Source organism: Chelonoidis abingdonii, chromosome 1 (genome assembly GCF_003597395.2).
Source record: "Chelonoidis abingdonii isolate Lonesome George chromosome 1, CheloAbing_2.0, whole genome shotgun sequence".
Classification (NCBI taxonomy): domain Eukaryota; kingdom Metazoa; phylum Chordata; order Testudines; family Testudinidae; genus Chelonoidis; species Chelonoidis abingdonii.
Genome location: NC_133769.1, coordinates 255,023,571 through 255,039,834, shown reverse-complemented (window position 1 = coordinate 255,039,834; position 16,264 = coordinate 255,023,571). Strand labels below are relative to the sequence as shown.

The 16,264-nt window shown below is 42.7% G+C and overlaps 1 protein-coding gene across 4 annotated transcripts in view; it reads left to right on the top strand.

Annotated features, from left to right (window-relative positions):
* The first annotated feature begins 625 nt into the window (after positions 1–625).
* TGFBRAP1 (transforming growth factor beta receptor associated protein 1) overlaps positions 626–16,264 on the top strand; it is a 65,229-nt gene continuing 49,590 nt past the window's right edge. For 2 of the 4 annotated variants that reach the window (XR_012654927.1, XM_032762510.2), the window contains exons 1-3: positions 626–687; positions 7,213–7,911; positions 14,805–14,999. Coding sequence is in view for 2 of the 4 variants with exons in the window: in XM_032762510.2 (XP_032618401.1) it covers positions 7,230–7,911; positions 14,805–14,999 (877 nt within the window). In the remaining 2 variants the exon portion in view is untranslated. Of the gene's footprint in view, positions 688–7,209; positions 7,912–14,804; positions 15,000–16,264 lie in introns of all 4 variants that reach the window. The other 2 variants (XR_012654925.1, XM_032762509.2) reach the window with 1 other exon arrangement.

Sequence of the window (16,264 nt, the reverse complement as noted above, 5' to 3'; positions counted from 1 at the left end):
ACTGCCCATGCAACCGCAGGCGCCCCCCTGAACTCCCATTAGTTGTGGTTCCCGGCAATGGGAGCTGCGGAGCCCAGCCTTTGGGGAGGAGCCGCGCATGGCATCTCCTGTCACACCATGTCATAGGGCGCAAGAACCTGGCGGCTACTCCAGAGTCCACATAGAGCCAGGATAAGCGGGAGCCTGCTTAGCCTCAGCCCCTGCTGCGCCGCTGATCGACCTTTAAGGCCTGGTCAGCAGTGCTGACTGGATCCGCCAGGGTCCCTTTTCGACAGGGGTTCCAGTTGAAAAACTGAATGCCACGGCACCCAAGTGCAGTATGGAAGAAATGATGTCCACAATGTGAGGGCAAAAATGGAGGGAAGTGGTGTGAGGGTTGTTGGTTGGCAAGAAGTGAATGGGGAAGCAAGAAACTGTGGGTAAGGCATGGGAGGCATAATTGGATGAGACAGGTGGAGTGGTGCGGGGGCCTGCCGGGTGGAGTTGGTATGGGTGGGGGTGAGGCTGTGGGAGGCAGGGCGAGGGTGTAGGGGAGCACGGTGTTGGCAATGAAACGTAAGCACAGGGGGTGGGGGAAGAGAGTTAAATTGACTGTGGGCGGGCTGCCTCACTCAGGCCACAGCAGCGCGGCGCCGGTAGCGAAGCTGCCCCGGACCGGAGCCAGGGGTCCCGGCGCCGACAGCCCGGGTAAGCGCCGTCCCCTCCCTTGCCCCCCGCCGGGGCCGCGTTCAACGCTCCGGGGCGGAGCTGAGCCGGCAACCGCCGCCGCCTGGCCTGAGCGCGGGGCCCGGGCCCGGGCGTGGGCTGCGCTGACGGCTCTGCGGGGAAACTTACTGGAGCCATTTTGTCCGGGCGGAGCCGTTCGCGAGCTGGTCCCGGAGACGGCGGGTGTAACTCGTGCCTGGGCGCCGCGGGGAGCGGCTCTGCCCTGTGCTGGGCGGGTTTGCGCGTCAGTCTCGGCAGGGTGGGGTGGGCGCTACGTGGTAATGACCGGAGAGCCGAGGTGTCTGCAGTGAGACCTGATGCAGGCCAACATCTGCTGGTGAGAGAGAGAGTGAAGCTTTGAGGCACCTGGCATCTTCTCTGGGGCTGGGGCAGGTGCTCCCAGCGTCACAGCTGTGTAGCCCCTATTGCAGGGGCTCTTAAACTGGGGGTTGAGACCCCTCGGGGGAGTTGCAAGGTTATTACGTGGGGGGAGGTCACGAGCTGTCAGCCTCCACTCCAACCCCTGCTTTGTCTGCGGCATTTATAATGCTGTTAAAAATTAAAAACACTTTTGTATATATTTAAGGGGGGTTGTACTCAGAGGCTTGCTATGTGAAAGGGGTCATCAGTACGAAAGTTTGAGAACCGCTTCCCTGTTGTAAGGGACCACTCAGGGTAGTGTGACCCCTTAAGAGCTCTGCAGTCATAGGAGAAAAAGGGGGAGTTAGCCGTTGTAGATTGTTGTAATAAGCCATAAATCCTGTGTGTTAATTCAATCCATAAATCCTGTGTGTCAGCTCAAGCCATGACTTTTAGTGTCTAGCAGAATTATGATTTTAAACTCTCAGACTCATCTTTGAAAGGGTTCTGCAGGTTTCCTTTGAGGATAAGGACTGGTAGATCAGTTATAGAGTGATCACCTTGTGAAAAGTGTTCACTCAAGGAATAGGGTGTTTTTGTTTTATCACTATACCTGCCTTGTGTGCCTAATATCTTAGGACAGACATGGCTACAACTACACTGCATGCTATATTGTACTGACCAACGTGGCAAAGCCTTAAGATGCTATCTAATGATATCTCCAGAATGTTCTTATTTTATATTTAAAAGTCAGAATATTGTATTTTTTTATGTATGTTGCATGTCCAGGAAACAATACTTATTACAATTACAATGGATGCTACAGTGTATCTTATTTAGGGAGCATGCTATTGATGATCAGTGTTGAACAACTTCCCTTGGTATTTCTGTGAGAGATGTAATCTGGCACTTACAAGGAACAGCATGTTCCAGGGTACATATTCCAGTGCTATGTGCTTAGGACACAACATGCTGCAAAACATTTAATCAGATATACATTTAAAAGATGTAGCATACAGATTGTACTTAAGCTGAAGAAACTTATTCTACAACCTTACTCCTGTATTGCCCAGTCACTTATTTTCTCTAGGCACTAGATCTGTATTGTCAGAGAGCATTTTCCCCTGGACTTGCATGATTTGATTGTAGCATCTTAGGCTATGGGAAGATTGTAGTTCTCTTGGTTACTTGTATATCTTTTTTTTTAATCCCCTTCATTCTGAAGTTTTAAAAAACAATTATCTTGGTCAGGACCAGAATTGTATAGCTCTCCCACTGGCAAATCACATTTTTACCCTGGTCTACAGGAACTTTGAGTGACTGACAGCTTCAGGTAAGAAGGCCAGTCTAAAGTCTCAAGGGGTTGGCTTTTCATTCTAGACTATAGACTATTCAGATTTTTGTTTTGGCAGCCAACCTGGGTGCAATTTTTTTACAGTATACATTGTGTTCCTTTTGATAATATGGTGGGACAATGTGATTACATTGCCCTAGAGCAGGGGTAGGCAACCTATGGCATGGGCGCCGAAGGTGGCACACGAGCTGATTTTCAGTGGCACTCACACTGCCTGGGTCCTGGCCACTGGTCCAGGGGGCTCTGCATTTTATTTAATTTTAAATGAAGCTTCTTAAACATATTAAAAACCTTATTTACTTTACATACAACAATAGTTTAGTTATATATTATAGACTTTTAGAAAGAGACCTTCTAAGAACATTAAAATTTATTACTGGCATGCGAAACCTTAAATTAGAGTGAATGAATGAAGACTCGGCACACCACTTCTGAAAGGTTGCTGACCCCCGCCCTAGAGATTCACGTCGTAATTTTTTTACCCTGGGCTATTTCATTCTGAGGGTCTATTTTCATTGCTTAAAGTAAGGGCTAGTCTATACTGGCAAAGCTAAAGCATTGCTACCAGAGCGCTTTAATGTGCCTTGTGTGGTCGCTTTAAAAACAAAACAAAACACCTCAACGAGGGGCATAGCTGTCAGTGCTGGGGTACTGTTTACACTGGTGCTTTACAGCATTGCAACTTGCTGCATTCAAGGGATGTTTTTTCACACCCTTAAGCAAGAAAGTTGCAGCGCCGTTAACTGCCAGCATAGAAAAGCCCAAAGAAACATAATTTAAGCCCTATGTGAAGAGGCAATTCTAAAATAGCACAGATAACTGAAAAGTTTTGTAGGATTTTTCAGAAATTGCCAATTAAATCCTAGTGTGTAAGATCATGGTCATGATCAATTACCTTTTCAGCCTTTATAGAGGAAAACTTGGCCAGGTTTATCTCATGGTGAGATTCTTAACCAGTATAGTTGCTATTTTGGAATAGGCGCCCCTCTTTCATTCAAGTACACATTTATTTTGATCAGTTTTAAATGATCTAGAAAGTACTGATTGTGAAGGCAGAGCAGCAAACAGCATAGTCAAAAACAGCTTGGTAATGCTTCTACTTAACATCATTCTGTGTGTGACTGTCTCTGTTAGCTGACAAGCCCACTGAGTTTTGAATTAGTTTGTCTTTTTTAAATGCGACTTATATGGGTCTAGGTCTAAGGGTACATCTGCAAAGCAATTAAACACCTGTGGCTGTGGTCAGCTGGCATGGGTTTGCAGGGTTTGGGCTGTGGAGCTGTAAATTGCTAGTGGGGAGGGTTCCCAACTCCTACAGCCTGAGTGCCAGCCTGAACCCTAAGGTCTCCACAGCAAGTTTTAGCCCTATGGTCTCCCCTTCCCAAGCCTGAGTTGGCCATGGGGACCAGGTGTATTGTTGTAGTGTAGACAGAGCCCTAGGCCGAGATTTTAAAACCTGAGTACCTTTAATTATGCCCCTAAAGCTATTTTTAAGCATCTGCATAGAAATGACCTGATTTTTCAGAGGTCCTTAGCACTTGCAACTCACTAAAGTTGCTGCTGTTTCTCTCCTCTTAATCAGTTCACTTCTGTGCAGATGATTAAAAATGGATTTTTGAGTTTAATGACCCAGGTTTGAAATCATTAGTCTAAAATAGTTTCTGGTGATGTCTTTTTGAGAAGGCTTACATTTTTCTGTGATCTAGTGGTTCGAAAGTAGACTTTTTGGGAATATTTATGGAAACGTTCATATTTAATGCTTTGATATTTATTCACTTAATGATGAATAGTAGTGTACTTGTGGTACTGGTCGTCTTGTATTTGTGTAGGCAGGTGTTTAGGACGCATGCATTTTATTTCATTTTTTTTTGTTTACCTTTAAGTATTTGTGGACTAATAATAATTACTTGTGACTTCCCCCACAGGCCTCTAAGTCTAAAATATTTCAGATGATGTTCAGAGTAGCATCAGTCTGTACACTGACTAAAGGCCAGTCAGAATTTTCAGGTTGTAGGGTCATATTAGAGGGCAGTTGCTCAAGACTCTCGTGTAGTTTAGGGTTTGTCTCCATTACTTGCTGGATCGATGGTCAGTGATCGATCCAGTGGGGGTTAATTTATCGTGTCTAGTCTAGACATGATAAATCATAAATACAAATAAATAAAATAAATCGACTGCTGAGTGTGCTCCCCTCGACTCCAGTACTCCACCAGGATGAGAGGCACAGGTGGAGTCGATGGGTGAGCGTTAGCCATCGACTTACCGCCATGAAGACACCGCAGTAAGTAGATTTAAGTACATCAACTTCAGCTGCGTGATTCACGTAGCTGAAGTTGCGTAGCTTAGATCGATTCTCCCCCAGTGTAGATTAGGCCTAAATTTGTCACCCACTCTACTTCCTCACCAACTCTGTCAGGGAGGGTTGAGAGAGAGCTGCTTTCTGGTGGTTCACACTCCTTAAGGACAAGGGCCTCTTTGAGAAGGAAAAGCTAGTCAGTACTCAGATTTCATTGATGACACACATGCTTGTTTGCCTAATATTCGGTATGTTAAATGGGAAATTGACTTTAGTATTCCAAATTTAATTTGGATATAATGAAACTATAATTGATACCGATGTAGATCAGGTGTCAAACAACCACACTGTGAGTTGGATCATCCCCTTGTAATAGTTGTCCATATGTAGGATCCTGTGTAAATCACGATTTCATGGAAATCATGAAAATGCCTCCAAATCACGATCTTTTCATTTTTTATAAAAAGGAAAATGTCTACAATGAAGTCTTAAGTAATTGTTTTGTACTGATCTTATAGTGCTATGTGAAAATATCATTCAGTCCTTGAAACTGACATTTAGTTGTAAAATTAATTCCATGCAAACTTTGTGAATTCAGTACTTTGCCATTTACACTATAGTGAATTTTCTAAAAACTTAAAATAAAAACTATGATTACACAAGGCCTGATCCATGAGGTTCACATTTTGCAGAATGTATCTGTCATACAGGGAAAAGTGCTCATAGATAATGGATGCAAAGAGAACTTTCTGAAGTGAATCAGTGTAGTAATGTGATAAATAGCTCTGAGAATAGGGAACAGTACCCATTAATTTTTGTGGTGTTGAGTTTTAAACCTCATGAGAACACTTTATGGGCCACAGTTTCAAATAAATTGGGTGTGCAGTTATGTGGGTAAATCTAGTAATTGCAAATGCAGCTAGTCAAAAAGAGTGCAGAAATAGTAGTGTTCTTAATTTTTCCTCATAGAATGAAACTGACAATTTCCAGTTACCCTCACACAGTAACTAAGTTGTATCACATGGCTCTTTATTTTTGTGCAAAGCTCCCATTATTTGGGAGATTTGCTATGGATTCTGTGTGGTGTATTACTCTAGCTTTAACTTGAGCCCTCAGGTTACAATTAAAAATATAATTTGGCCTTCTCAAAATGAGTTTTGAAAGATGTGATGTAGACTAAAAGTACCAAATTGTTTCAGTATATTGAAATATGTAAATTGCAGTTTTGGTTATTGTGAACTGCTGTTTTGCAGCACCAACATTTAAGTTATTTAGTCTTTTCTTTCTTCTGCTTTGAAATGGATTCTCTGAGACCAAATAAACTAGATTTAGTCTTTTTATCTTGCAAATTACGTTTTTTAAATTCAGAAAAAGCAGTAATTGTCTGCATTTTGTGCCCCCAAGTTTCTTGTCTAGATTTTTTGATTTTTAGCATGCTGTGAAAAATTACTTCTACAGTGCCCCAAATATGCTAGTGTCTTTACATGTAGACACAGAATAAGGTGCTTACTTGCTGTTGTATTACGCTCGTGACCACTTGGGAGCTCCATTGGTTGAAGGGTAAAACTAGAAAGGAACAATATAGCAATTGGAAGAGGCCTGTTTTGTTTATGCACGCAAAGCAACCAGCTATATTCTCAAATAAACTATGCTTTTAATTAACCAAAATGCTTCCATTTTCTCTGCACCCTTTACACATACTTCTTCAATTTATTCAGTCCCCTAAAGGTTTTCCTTTCTTCCTTTGTAAGGTGACTTCCTTTGAATAAGGAGTCTGTTTTGAATATACACACCACAATCTATATTGCTTGAGGGTTATATGTTGTATACTCTCTTTTTGTGCACTTCCTTTTAACAGTAGAAGATGTCATGTGCATATTGAGGGTGGAATATGCCAATGATTAGAAGCAGAAGATTTCTGAATGGCTTACTTTATAAAGGCATTCTAGATTGTCATTAACTTAAATTTGATCAAAGAGGGCATGATGTACTATGTGAGAGATGTTAACTTATCAACCTGAAGGCTATCCTTCACTAGAGGTTTATTGATGGTAGCCAAGCCTTTTACATGTTAAAGGTAGGGTAATGATTTCAGAATTGACTAAGGCCATTCAAAGTCAGTGGGACTTAGATGCCTTTATTATTTGTATTGTAATAGCACCTAGGAGCCCCAGTCATTGTCAGGGCCCTATTGAGTTGGATGCTCTTGACAATTTTGTCCGGTTTCTAACAAATTGATTTGGTATTAGTGGTTTGCATTTGTTTACAATGAAGTACTGCGGTTTGTTTTTTTTCTTTCTTATTCACAACTGTGCTAACTTAGCTGGCTGTATTGTACTCAAACTAATGGTTGCTATTTGATTCTTGTATATATTTCTGAAAGCGCTGATAATCTGATGTTCTGTGTTGATTAGATAACTTTTTTACGTGATGATGTTTGGCCTTATTTTTGTGTGGATGTGAATAAAATGCTTTTTCTTTCTCCCTTCCAAAGCAGATCATCCAGAAGACACAATGAGTTTGAAGGCCTTCAAGCTCGTTCCTGCTGTTGAGCGGGAGATGCTAATGGGAGACAAAGCTCGAATCAATGTTGAGTGCATTGAGTGTTGTGGGAAAAACCTCTATATTGGAACCAATGACTGCTTTGTCTTTCACTTCCTATTGGAAGAGAAGATATCAGCTGGAAAAATAACTTTTGCTGCCACCAAACAACTACATAAATACTTGGGCTTCAAGAAAGCAGTCAGTGAGCTGAAAGCAGCTTCAGCACTCAACAGGCTACTGGTGCTTTGTGACAACACAATAACGTTAGTTAACATGATGAACCTGGAACCTATCCCCACTGGAGCTAGAATAAAGGGAGCTGTGACATTCACATTAAATGAAAACCCAATGAGTGGGGACCCTTTTTGTGTAGAAGTTTGCATTATCTCAATAAAACGGCGGACCATCCAGATGTTCATGGTGTATGAGGATAGAGTCCAGATAGTGAAGGAAGTTTCCACTCCGGAGCAACCCTGTGCCGTGGCTGTAGATGGTCATTACTTGTGCCTTGCTCTCACTACACAATATATCATACTGAATTATAATACTGGCATCTCCCAGGATCTGTTCCCGTATTGCAGTGATGAGAAACGGCCAATTGTGAAAAGGATAGGCAGACAGGAGTTTCTGCTGGCTGGACCTGGAGGGTTAGGTGAGACTAAAAATGTTTTAACTTCCAATTTCGTTTTCCTCCATTTCACGATCAGCTTCCTGGATTGAGGTAACTTTAGTAATTGATGCCATAATGTAGAATAAATGCTGCATTTCCTTACAGGATGTACTTGCAATACATTAAAGTTGAAGGATAAGTAATTCAGTAAGTAAAACTAGTTCTGGGTAGCAGTTTAAAAATGGTAAACTTGAATTGATCTAGATAAACTTGTTTCTGGGGTGTCTATAGTGAAATAGAAAAATTTAGATGGAATAAATTCTACTGTCTCATCACCCAGGGCAAAAACAAAAGTATGAATCAAATGAAATTTTAAAAGCTGCTGGCATCATATTCTAGCTATAGAAACTGATTGAAACTGGGACTCAGGCAACCCAAATTTTCTTGTGCTAAACTTGCTGCATGACTGGGGACAAGCTATCAGTGCCTCTGTTTCTTCATCACTGAAAGACAGTTATACTCCCCCATGTTCATAAAGCCGTGTGCAAGTTACTGATACAGCATAGCAGCACAAATTACTTTTTTTTGTTTGCCTTGCTCACTTGCTTAAATTTCCCCGATAGAGCTGTTCAATTAGTGGACTAATGGACTTCAGGAATAATAATAATTATTACATTAGAGAAATTTGAAAGGGACACCTTGGGGGAATTCTGCCGTAAACTATGAAAACAAAACTAGATTGCATGCAGAACATCAAAGTCCCCTCTTCCTGGGATGTCTGATTTCTCTGTCCCAATTCCTCTGTAGCTTGCATAAATAACTGTCTTAGAGCGTGCTCTGAACTTGAACTTCTCCGATCACAGGAGCTGAAGGCCCCTCAGAGGGACCACCAGCACTTCTCTCAGATTGATGGGAAGCCACCTGAGTGCCTCTTCAATCACAAGTGTAGCATATAGCAGTATGACATAAGGAGATAGTCTGTCTCAAGTATCAAGGTCCCAACTCAGGGCTGTATGCAGCTTTTACAAAATACATGAAGGGATCCAGTTGTTATGGGCATTTACAAGACCACTGTTACTAATCAGGTTTGTTTCAATTATATTGAATTTACTGGATTTGTTGGTCTGTGTCTGAAGTGTTAAGTACAGTCCATTACAAACCTTGCCAGTCTGGATTCCAAATACAAGGCACTTTTCTTTGACCTTCCCGTCTCTTACATAAACACATAGCATCAAGTACACTTGTTTTGGGAGGGTGTGTTTTAATATAAGACACTCATCTTCTCTTCAGAGGAAGCAGCAGACGCACTGGAGAGAACAAACATTTGACATACCTAATCTTGTTGCTTAATGTACTACTGGAAGACACTCAGATACTACGGTGATAAGTATGGTATAAAAACCTATGTAGACCAGAACAGGCCAGACCACCGTTGGCCCAGAAAGGAGTGAAGTGATGCATCAGTATATCAATTGAGTTATCAAGTTGAGAATCAACAGTCATATCCTGCTGTTGTCACTTGCAGGATGAACCTTTATACCCATGTTGGACAACTATGCTTAATATCTAGATTATCGTTGCATGAGTAACCTCAAATAGTATGGCAAAATTATTGTGATCTATCACTCTAGCGCAGGAGTGGGCAAACTTATTCGCCCAAAGGCAACATCTGGGTGGGGAAATTGTATGCAGGGCTATAAATATAGGACTGGGGAAGGGGTTTGGGGTGTGGTGTGTAGGAAGGGGCTCAGGGGCAAGGGGTGCCAGTACAGGGGTTTGGGGTGCAGGAGGGGTGAGGCAGGGGGTTGTGAGCTCAGGGCATGGGGTTGGGGTGCAGGAGGGGGTTCAGAGTACAGGAAGGGGCCCAAGGCAGAGGATTGGGGTGCAGCAGGGAACTCAGGGCAGGGGATTGAGTGCAGGAGGGATTTGGGGTGCGGGCTCCAGCCTGGTACCGCTTACTTCAAGCGGCTCCAGGGTGGCAATGGGGCTCAGGCAGGCTCCCTGTCTGCCCTGGCCTTGCGCTACTCCTGAAAATGACCAGCATGTCAGACAGTAGCTCCTGGGGGTGGGGTGGGGCAGGCTGCTCCACTGTATGCTGCCCTCATCTGTGGGTATCACCCCTGAAGCTCCCATAGGCCGAGATTCCCCATTCCTGGCCAATCAGAGCTGCAGAGGGCGATGCCTGCAGGCAAGGGCAGCCCCTGGAGCTGCAGGGATGTGGTGCAGGCCACTTCTGGGAGTGGCAGGGGGTCAGGGCAGGTAAGGAGCCTGCCTTAATCCTGCTGCGTCACGGGGCTGGCAATCCCATGGGCCAAATTGAAAACCTTGATGGGCCGAATCTGCCTGCAGACCGTAGTTTGCCCTACCCTGCTCTAGCTCTAAATGTAGACTGGCACTTATAGATTTGATGTGCTGCAGTGAAAATCAAGATGGCATTCATATATTTTGTTTTATCTAATCAATCTGTTCTTTAACACTTACTTCTGAATGAGTCTCTTTAAAGAATTTCATTCTTACCTTCCCCTTTTTATTTTTCATTTTATTTTATTTACTTTTAGTGTAAAAGAAACTCCACACCAAAAACTTCCTGTCATCCACTTCAACCACTTCTTCACTGGATCATTCTTTTTAATTTTCTTGCCTTTTCTTCCCTGTCTTTCTCAACTAGCTAAATACTGTTCTGTTTTTAGTGTTTGTTCCTACATGAAAGTTGTAGAGACAATGGCAGATTAGGCCCTCTTCCTGTCTCACCTAGCGTAATACCTAGGACCCAGGTCTAGACTAGGAAAATACGTTGTGTTTAAAGGCTGTTTATTAGTCAGTATCTTTTTGTGTGTTCAAACACACATTAGTGTAAAAGTAAAATTAGGCAGGCCAAAAAAGATTTCAAAGAGCAACTGGCAAAAACCACAAATGAACAGCATTTTTTTAAAATATAGTGCAGACCCGTTTACCTGCGGATGTCGGGAGTCAAGCCATCATGACCATGTGTTAACGGACTACGGGTTAAGAGGGCCATGCTGAAATATCTTAAGATATCTATACTGTATATACATGTATAATTATCTAAGATTACATATATATTCAGTATCCCAAATACTGCCGGCCTATCTTTTAACGGTGCTTTGCAAGAATATAAATTCAAATGTGTAATGTAATAAAAACATTATTACTACACAGGAGTGAAAGTAACTCAGGACACTTATCGGTACGGGGTGGGAGGGGCCTCTGGCCCCTGGAAGGGGCAGGTCTGTGGGCGAAGGGGCGGGGCTAGGGGGTCAGCATCCCCCAGCCAGCCCTTTCAGGCTGCCTAGTCTGTGCTGCCTGGGATTTCCGTGGCGATTTAAAGGGCCTGATGGTCCGGATGCCGCTGCTGTGGTGGCGGCATCCGAAGCCCTGGGCCCTTTCAAATTCCTGGCCCCAGCAGCTGCTCCCTTTGCACACACCCCCCGTTTGCCCCCTCCTCAGCTGCCAAAGGGGTAGGGACCTTAAAGCGCTGCAGGGTCTTTTGCTGCGGCAACCCTTTAATGTCCCTGTCCTTTTTGCCTTCCCCATTGGCAGCTCTGTTGATAGGGTCCCTACCGGCGGGCAGCAACGTTAAGGCGCTGCTGTGGCAGCGATTTAAGGATGGTCCTTTGCTGCAACAGTGCTTGAGGATCCTTAAAGCGCTACCGCAGCAAAAGGCTGTCCTTAAACTTTAAAGTTGCTGCCCCTTTTCCGCCTGTCCTTCCCCCTCGGCAGTAAAGACGTACAACACATTTCCACTCCGCACTTCCTGTCGATTTCTGTCAGTGCGCAAATCTGTAGCACTACATAGCAAGTTCCTGTACTGCATGTTAATGAGTCTCGCGTGTTAAATAGGTAGCACTGGGAGGCATGGTGCTGCTGCGCGTTAAGCGGATTCATGCGTAAACAGGTGTGTACTGTACATCAGAAGCAGGAAACCTGCCAAACTGTTGGTGAGGTATCTGGACCATTTTGGTGCTAAAGTGCACTCAAAGAAAAGGCGGTTGCGGAAAAGCTAAATGAATTCTTTATATTGATCTTTACTGCAGAGGATGTGAGGAAGATTCCCACACCTAAGCCATTCTTTTTTTAGATGCCAAATCTGAGGAACTGTCCCAGCTTGAGATGTCATTAGAGGAGGTTTTGGAACAAATTGATAAATTTAACAATAATAAATCATTGGGACCAGATGGTATCCACCCAGGTGTTTTGAAGGAACTGGGATATGAAATTTAGGACTACTGACTGGTATATAACTGATCACTTAATCAACCATTGTATGACTGGCAGGCAGCAGCTAATGTGAGGTTGATTTTTAAAAAAAGGCTCCAGAGGTGATCCTGGCAATTACAGGCTAGTAAGCCTGTCTTCAGTACCTGGCAAATTGGTTGAAACTATAATAAAGAACAGAATTATCAGACACAGAGAGATGTTGGGGAAGCATCAACAGGGCTTTTGTAAAGGGAATTAGAATTCTTTGTGTGTGTCAACAAATGTTGACAAGGGTAGTCCAGTGGATATAGTGAACTTGGACTTTCAGAAAGCCTTTGATGGCATGGTCCTTCACCAGAGGCTCTTAAGTAAATCATGAGATAAGAGGGAAGGTCCTCTCATGGTTCAGTAACTGATTGTTTTCTATCATAAAAGATAGGAATAAATGGTCAGCTTTCAGAAAGGGGAGAGGTAAATAGTGGGCTCCTGAAATGATCCGTACTGGGTTCTGCAGCTGTGCTGCCCGGCAAGAGCTCGCAGCCCCGCCACCCAGAGCATTGTGCCGGTGGCACAGTGAGCTCAGGCTGCAGGGGAGGGGCCGGGGGCTAGCCTCCTGGGCCAGGAGCTCAGGGGCCAGGCAGGAGGGTTCCGCAGGCTGGGTGTGGCCCACAGTCCATAGTTTACCAGTACTTTTCCTGGTATGTTGTGTGGTTTTACAACCACTTTGTAACATAGTTAGGTTCTGTATATCTTGGCATTTAACTGTTACTACCCTTCTAACAATAACCATTTCAAACATGGTTCCAACTAATATTTGAGCGTATTGTAGACAGGATTAGAGCAAATGATGAGGGTTGTTTTTCTTCATACTATCATTTCCATGTGTACTTTCTGGACAGAGGAATAGGAAGGTTATGTGGTGCATTTCCTCAACAGTTGCTCACACTATGTAGTCATCAGTTACCAATACAGTTGTTTTCTTCCCTCTTCTCACCCACTTAGAAAGCTCCTAATACCTTCAGCTTTTGTAGTAGGCAAAAGTTCTATCACTTTACCTAATTGGACATGTCTGCTTTTGCCTTTGTTTGTCAAAATGGGATGAGAAGAAAAATGAGGCTTAGTTTGCCCGACTTGTTTATGTGCATGCTCAGCAGCATGCTTCAAAAGAAAAATGCTGGTGTATGGATGGCTGAAGATTGATAATTGGAAAAATCTCTGCATTTCCAGTTTTGAAATTAGTGTAGTTCGGTAGTGGCTAACATTTGTTACCATCACATAGTTATTCAGTTTCTTATGCGAAATGAGTTGATTTCATTCTAGTTCCCAGTAGCCACATGTTCACATCACAAATACTACCAAAACCACTGTTTGCAATAATTAGCAGTGTTATTGGCCATCTCAGATGAGGATGGCGACAGACATACAATCTTGATACTTAGAACTTTCAGATTCAGGGTGATGTAAACAGGCAGAAATTGGCTTGAGAAACTATTATATTGTTGCTGCCCAGGCTTTACCTGTTCTAGAGGACTTAAATGTCTAGGGTACCTGTAGATTATCATTAAAATCACTAAAACCAAAATGTACCAGTACGATATTCCATTCTGAACTTTGCATGTTGAATTATATTATGAAGCCTAGTTTAAGTGATTTTTATTATCTCTAGATATTGAGTATTCTGTATTTAAAAAAAACCTGTGGCTTGATTTGCCATTAGGCATTTCCTGTACAATTTTTGGAAGTACTGATGGATTTTTCTATCAAAACAGAAGTACTGCATAAATCTCTGAGAGTAAGTGGGGAGGGAGATATAGATACTTAAAGTCTATAGTATGATTAGTGGCAAATGATCCAAAAGAGAAAGATGAGTCAGTTATTGAATGGTTACTTGAAAAAATCCAAAATACATAGCGTCTAGCAGAGAAAATAACCACAAATTAAGTGGAAAAGAGCCTTAATAAAAATTCAATAAGGCTTTGGAGACTATATCTTGATTTTTAATGTGTTTTTATTAACTCTTCAGTGTATTTTTTTGCCTTCTGTGACAATTTGCTTTGCAAGAGCCTCTATCTTTCTGGATGTTTTTTTCAAATTTTTGTAGACACATGTCTTGTAAGGGGGGGGGGGGGAACTCTCTTCTGAAAGAATTGGGGCCCTCACTCTGCTATAGCAATTGGCTCAGAAAATGTGGGTGAACTGAATTAACTTGGATACTGAAATGTTCTGCTGGCATTTGAGATGTTAAAGGGAGCAGACAGGCCAAATTGCAAGAGGAAGAGTGCTCAGGCAACCTGTAGGAATATTTTTATTTTTTTTTTACTAAGATAAGGACAGGCTCATGGAATGCTGGCTTGGGCTTGGTGGTTTAAAGGGCGTACACCATGTTTTTAAAAGAAATAGTTCACTAAGTTTCTTGAACTTGAATTATTTACATCTAGGAGGAATAAGCATTGAAATGAAGCTTGCATTACTTTCCTGTGTGCAAGAAAATGTTTTGTGTACTACTTTGAACATAATTAATCAACAAATGTCTAACTGCAACAGGATCCTTAGAGATGCAGTGTTTGTTAAAAAGTTTAACAGAAATGCCCTTTCATTGTTTACATTTGTAAATTACTCATCATCCTGGGTTCATGGCAAGCAAAGTTCCAATGCTTGACTCCTGGAAAACTGCAAGCTTTGGCTTAAGCTTCAGACTTTCTTCCCTTTCTTTGCAGGTATGTTTGCAACTGTGGATGGCATTTCCCAGCGTGCTCCTGTGCACTGGTCAGAGAATGTGATTGGAGCAGCCCTGTGTTTTCCTTATGTAGTTGCTCTGGATGATGAGTTTATTACAGTGCATAGCATGCTGGATCAACAACTAAAACAGACCCTACCTTTTAAGGAAGGCCACATCCTACAAGATTTCGAAGGTATTAGCTAGTACACCTATCTCTTTGCATGAATTTCTTGGGACATAAAAAAAATCAAACTTATGCTGACATAGTATAAAGTTAAAAAAAACAAAACAAAAAACTGTCTCCTTTGAAGAACAAGCTACCTCTCCTGAAACACACAATAATAGAACATCCTTAAATGTAACACTTTATCCTGCTATTAATAGTATTTTTGCTAAAGAATATTATGTCCTGTATTCCTACAAAACATTGCAAATGTAATTTCTTGTTCTTGTTTGAGTAATAGTCCTTACTATATTCCACTGTGGGTAATACATGCTCATTCTGTGCCAAGACCTGGAAAATTTGAAAATGCTTTTTGTTGGTCTACGCATGCACCCTGGTTCACCTCATGCCTCCAACTGAGGCAATAAAGCATGGGGCAGACTGACTTCCTCTCCAGTTCCTTCTCACTACCACATGATCTGGGTCACAACCTCCGTCTGTAGCTTCAGCTTTGTCCCTTATGATAAGATTTTGCTTTGTAAATAGTTTTTAGTATCTTGTACTGTTTTAGTGTTTTGATAAAAAACGAGGAGTCTGATGGCACCTTAAAGACTAACAGATTTATTTGGGTAAGAAATGGGTTTTTTTACCCACAAGTGTATGCCCAGATAAATCTGTTAGTCTTTAAGGTGCCACCGGATTCCTTGTTGTTTGTTTTTGTGGATACAGACTAACATGGCTACCCCTCTAGTGTTTTCATAGTTTAATGCTAGATTAATCTTTGGGGAACACTTCTCCTCCTCTCCACCCCGTGTCTCTTGTGTGGGTACTCGACTATGCCCATGACTCTGTGCTTCAAACTCTGTGCTTCTTGCCAGCGATACTTCTTGATCAGCAACAACCACTAACGCTACTTGTACTGCCTCAGGGAAGCTCACCATCACAGTGAGGTACAATATCTGCTTCCTGTTCCCCAGCCATACTGAAGGAGGAATTCCAGCTTCAAAAACACCTCATTCAGAGCAGGCCAGGGAACTCTTGGTCTCTCCGTTTCCTTATCCTACGTATCCTCTGCTGCCCGAAAGACTTAGAACACCTTGGGACCAGCCTCCACATTTAGCTCTGAGCTGCTGTCACCCCTTGCTAGGAGGCCTCCACATCCCCCTTTCAACTCTTCCTACTGGCCATATTGGGGCCCCTGGGACCAATACGGGCCTACAGAGTTGGTCAGATCTGCTAGGGAGTTACTCCTTGCCTCCTCTCAGAGAAGGAAGAGCATTATGCACTGGATCCAG